The following is a 6000-nucleotide window of genomic DNA, read 5'->3' as shown; positions in this document are numbered from 1 at the left end:
ACACCAACATTCATCCTGCACTGCTCACAGATATGAGGCAGCCATCCCAATCATCATCATCAATGGTGCAGGCTAAACCTGGTCCATGATTACAGTAATACACACACACACACCACTACACATACACACACCACTACACATACACCACTAAACATACACATACACACACCACTACACACACTGCTGCACACACACACACACACACACATACACACACCACTACACACACACCACTACACATACACACCACTACACATACACACACCACTACACATACACCACTACACATACACATACACACACCACTACACACACACACTGCTGCACACACACCCCTACACACACAAACACCACTACACACACACACACACACCACTACACATACACACACCACTACACAAACACACACCAACATTCATCCTGCACTGCTCACAGATATGAGGCAGCCATCCCAATCATCATCATCAATGGTGCAGGCTAAACCTGGTCCATGATCACAGTAATACACACACAAAGGACGGGCTATGTGTGGTATGTGTATCACGGTGCAGTGGGAAGACAGACTCTCTGGACACAACAGGAACCATTGTTCTGGACACTGTCCCTCTGTCCCTGCTTCTCTGACCCTCTATCCGTGCATGTGTGTATGGGTGTGTGTGTGTGTCAGGACTCAGACTAAGCAAAGAGCCAGAGAGAGGCTGATCTGACCTGTAATTTGCAGAGAGGCTGATCTGACCTGTAATTAACAGTATGCCTTGTCAGAGTGAATCACCTCAGCCTCACACACACATATACCGTGTTGAGTAACAACCTGACTAAATCTATAGCACTCAAATCTGACTAGTTGTTCATATTCTGTATATTGACAATAAAAAAACCTAAAGAAAAAAAGAATGAAAGAGAGAGAAAGAGAAGGAGAGAAAAAGAGAAAGAGAAGGAGAGAGAGAGAGAAAGAAAAAAGTGGCAGACAATTTGTGTCTGAGGTGGGAGTGCTGTGCGCCTCTATATAGGCACCACCACACACAGCACACAGACAGCAGAGACAAAGGGGGCTGAGGACTTCATCAACTTCCATTCGCCCAACTGACCGGAATCAACAACATTATTATACAGCTTTTCTAACAGTATTATAGACGTCTACATCTCTTCATCTGACAGACAGACGGACCATGGCGCTACTGACGGGAGGAGAGACTTGCGTCAAATATCTGTTGTTCGTCTTCAACTTCGTCTCCTGGGTGAGTCTCACTCAATGCAACTCCTTATGACTGAATACTGCGGTTGGGCTGACTACAAATGAGGACACTTCGGTCCGGACCTCGGACATTTATTCTAATTTGAAAAGTCAATAACAAAAATATATATTTTCTACACAATAAAGAAAATCAATTATGTCTCAACATGTAAATGTTGGTCCCAGCGTTGATCAAAGGCCAGAAGGCTTATATTCTATCAGCGCCTGCCTCTTCACCAACGAGAGGAATCTTCAACACTGGTTTGTTCGTTATGTTCGCCTGCATCCCCCGGCTATGCCTCCAGGATTTGCTTTTATAGAAGCACATTCACTACTCTCTCAAACGGTTAAATCCGCCCTCTCGCTGCACAGGCCGAGGGCCTGAGACGTGAAACGAACTGCCCCTGCTTGGAGTCCGCTCAAGTCGGCAGCAAGATACGCTGCAGATGGTGTTTGCTTGATACCGGAAAAAAATACAATTTTAAAACCGTTATCATGTTCCTCAATGAATTCAGTGCCTTTCAGCAGTAGGCCTATGCTCTCTCGACACAGAGCGCACCCAGACTAGGCTATTGTGTTGTCCAATCATACAAACTTTGTAACTGATAGTCAATCAAAAGTCACATGACCGAAGTTGCTAGATAACCACCAACGAATTACAGAATATCTCCTATTTGACAAATCGAGTTGATCATTATACAGACAGCAGATGAGCTCATGAATAACGGGGAGATGAAGAGAGGGAATAGTTTACATATCAAGGTATCTTAACAGGGACCAACTCTGTTTCAATGTATTACAGTAGCACAGAGAAGGAGAGGAAACGTTATAGTGGTATTGACTCTCTCATACGGGCAGCAGTATCAGACAGCAGATGAGCTCATGAATAACGGGGAGATGAAGAGAGGGAATAGTTTACATATCAAGGTATCTTAACAGGGACCAACTCTGTTTCAATGTATTACAGTAGCACAGAGAAGGAGAGGAAACGTTATAGTGGTATTGACTCTCTCATACGGGCAGCAGTATCAGACAGAGGAAACGTTATAGTGGTATTGACTCTCTCATAAGGGCAGCAGTATCAGACAGAGGAAACGTTATAGTGGTATTGACTCTCTCATACGGGCAGCAGTATCAGACAGCACAGAGAAGGAGAGGAAACGTTATAGTGGTATTGACTCTCTCATACGGGCAGCAGTATCAGACAGAGGAAACGTTATAGTGGTATTGACTCTCTCATAAGGGCAGCAGTATCAGACAGCACAGAGGAAACGTTATAGTGGTATTGACTCTCTCATATGGGCAGCAGTATCAGACAGCACAGAGGAAACGTTATAGTGGTATTGACTCTCTCATAAGGGCAGCAGTATCAGACAGAGGAAACGTTATAGTGGTATTGACTCTCTCATAAGGGCAGCAGTATCAGACAGAGGAAACGTTATAGTGGTATTGACTCTCTCATAAGGGCAGCAGTATCAGACAGAGGAAACGGTATAGTGGTATTGACTCTCTCATACGGGCAGCAGTATCAGACAGCACAGAGAAGGAGAGGAAACATTATAGTGGTATTGACTCTCTCATAAGGGCAGCAGTATCAGACAGCACAAAGGAAACGTTATAGTGGTATTGACTCTCTCATATGTGCAGCAGTATCAGACAGCACAAAGGAAACGTTATAGTGGTATTGACTCTCTCATATGGGCAGCAGTATCAGACAGCACAGAGGAAACGTTATAGTGGTATTGACTCTCTCATAAGGGCAGCAGTATCAGACAGAGGAAACGTTATAGTGGTATTGACTCTCATAAGGGCAGCAGTATCAGACAGCACAGAGGAAACGTTATAGTGGTATTGACTCTCTCATATGGGCAGCAGTATCAGACAGCACAAAGGAAACGTTATAGTGGTATTGACTCTCTCATATGGGCAGCAGTATCAGACAGCACAAAGGAAACGTTATAGTGGTATTGACTCTCTCATATGGGCAGCAGTATCAGACAGCACAGAGAAGGAGAGGAAACATTATAGTGGTATTGACTCTCTCATAAGGGCAGCAGTATCAGACAGCACAGAGGAAACGTTATAGTGGTATTGACTCTCTCATAAGGGCAGCAGTATCAGACAGCACAGAGAAGCAGAGGAAATGTTATGGAATTTTCAAGTGAGACAGGAGTCAGAATTGTGGGTTTCAGTGGGACTGGGACGAAAGGAAAATAGCCTCTATATAAGGCTAAATAAAGCTACTGCGTGAGTCAACCAATAAATAATACACTTGATTTAGGTTACATTATAGCATGCTAGATGTTTCTGATCAGTGATTTAGGCTACATTATAGCATGCTAATGTTTCTGATCAGTGATTTAGGTTACATTATAGCATGCTAGATGTTTCTGATCAGTGATTTAGGTTACATTATAGCATGCTAATGTTTCTGATCAGTGATTTAGGTTACATTATAGCACGCTAGATGTTTCTGATCAGTGATTTAGGTTACATTATAGCATGCTAATGTTTCTGATCAGTGATTTAGGTTACATTATAGCATGCTAGATGTTTCTGATCAGTGATTTAGGTTACATTATAGCATGCTAATGTTTCTGATCAGTGATTTAGGTTACATTATAGCACGCTAGATGTTTCTGATCAGTGATTTAGGTTACATTATAGCATGCTAATGTTTCTGATCAGTGATTTAGGTTACATTATAGCATGCTAATGTTTCTGATCAGGGATTTAGGCTACATTATACCATGCTAGATGTTTCTGATCAGTGATAGATGAGCTACCTCTTCCACCTGTCCAGCCAGAGATCAAGTAACCAAATATACAGACAGATTTTCAGTCAAACAAAATCACATTGATTGATTATCAGACAAGTCACGGACTTTAGGTCAGAGGTAGGCTTGTTTAACATGCTAACAAAATGTTCTGATCAGCGAATATTTCAGCAAACTAGAATAAATATGATCATTAGCACTCACCTCATTTTAGTTAACACTTCTCCTGCCTAATTGTTACCAAATATCACTCACCTCATTTTAGTTAACACTTCTCCAGCCTAATTGTTACCAAATATCACTCACCTCATTTTAGTTAACATTTCTCTTGCCCAATTGTTACCAATTTAAAAAATATATATACATTTAACCTTTATTTAACCAGGTAGGCCAGTTGAGAACAAGTTCTCATTTACAACTGCAACCTGGCCAAGATAAAGCAAAGCAGTGCGACAAAAACAACAACAGAGTTACACATGGAGTAAACAATAAACAAGCCAATGACACAGTATAAAAAAATAAAGTCTATATACTGTGTGTGTAAAAGGCATGAGGAGGTAGGCAATAAATAGGCGAATAATTACAATTTAGCAGATGATGATGTGCAAGTAGAGATACTGGTGTGCAAAAGAGCAGAAAAGTAAATAAAAACAGTATGGGGATGAGGTAGGTATATTGGGTGGGCTAATTACAGATGGACTATGAATAGTTGCAGCGATCGGGTAGCTGCTCAGATAGCTGATGTTTAAAGTTGGCGAGGGAAATTAAAGTCTCCAACTGGTTTTTGCAATTCGTTCCAGTAACTGGCAGCAGAGAACTGGAAGGAAAGGCGGCCAAATGACGTGTTGGCTTTGGGGATGACCAGTGAGATATACCTGCTGGAACGTGTGCTACGGGTGGGTGTTGTTATCGTGACCAGTGAACTGAGATAAGGCGGAGCTTTACCTAGCATAGACTTATAGATGACCTGGAGCCTGTGGGTCTGGTGACTAATATGTAGCGAGGGCCAGCCGACTAGAGCATACAGGTCACAGTGGTGGGTGGTATAAGGTGCTCTGGTAACAAAACGGATGGCACTGTGATAGACTGCATCCAGTTTGCTGAGTAGAGTATTGGAAGCTATTTTGTAGATGACATCGCCAAAGTCGAGGATTGGTAGGATAGTCAGTTTTACTAGGGTAAGTTTGGCGGCATGAGTGAAGGAGGCTTTGTTGCGAAATAGAAAGTAAATTCTAGATTTGGTTTTGGATTGTAGCTGTTCAAGATGAGTCTGGAAGGAGAGTTTACAGTCTAGCAAGAAACCTAGGTATTTATAGTTGTCCACATATTCTAGGTCAGAACCGTCCAGGGTGGTGATGCTAGTCGGGCGGGAGGGTGCGGGCAGAAAATGGTTGAAAAGCATGCATTTGGTTTTTACTAGGGTTTAAGAGCAGTTGGAGGCCACGGAAGGAGTGTTGTATGGCATTGAAGCTCATTTGGAGGTTAGTTAGCACAGTGTCCAAAGAGGAGCCAGAAGGATACAGAATGGTGTCGTCTGCGTAGAGGTGGATCAAGGAATAGCCCGCAGCAAGAGCAACATCATTGATATATAGAGAGAAAAGAGTCGGCCCGAGAATTGAACCCTGTGGCACCCCCATAGAGACTGCTAGAGGACTGGACAACATGCCCTTCGATTTGACACACTGAACTCTGTCTGCAAAGTAGTTGGTGAACCAGGCAAGGCAGTCATTAGAAAAACCGAGGCTACTGAGTCTGCCGATTAAGAATATGGTGATTGACAGAGTTGAAAGCCTTGGCCAGGTCGATGAAGACGGCTGCACAGTACTGTCTTTTATCGATGGCGGTTATGATATCGTTTAGTACCTTGAGTGTGGCTGAGGTGCACCCGTGACCGGCTCGGAAACCGGATTGCACAGCGGAGAAGGTACGATGGGATTCGTGATGGTCAGTTATCTGAGAGCTCAGATAGGCAGGGCAGGATGGATATAA

General features: G+C 43.1%; 1 protein-coding gene across 1 annotated transcript in view; it reads left to right on the top strand.

The window, feature by feature from the left end:
- The first annotated feature begins 677 nt into the window (after window positions 1–677).
- Window positions 678–6000, top strand: part of LOC109880352 (CD9 antigen-like) — a 41712-nt gene continuing 36389 nt past the window's right edge. Inside the window, exon 1 of the mRNA XM_031821091.1 lies at window positions 678–1238. Coding sequence (XP_031676951.1) covers window positions 1170–1238 — 69 coding nt within the window. The 5' untranslated portion in view covers window positions 678–1169. The remainder of the gene's footprint in view (window positions 1239–6000) is intronic.

This window comes from Oncorhynchus kisutch, unplaced genomic scaffold (genome assembly GCF_002021735.2).
Source record: "Oncorhynchus kisutch isolate 150728-3 unplaced genomic scaffold, Okis_V2 scaffold3846, whole genome shotgun sequence".
NCBI classification, from domain to species: Eukaryota; Metazoa; Chordata; class Actinopteri; order Salmoniformes; family Salmonidae; genus Oncorhynchus; species Oncorhynchus kisutch.
The sequence above is the reverse complement of the archived record's forward strand: the minus strand, read 5'-3'. Positions and strand labels throughout refer to the sequence as shown.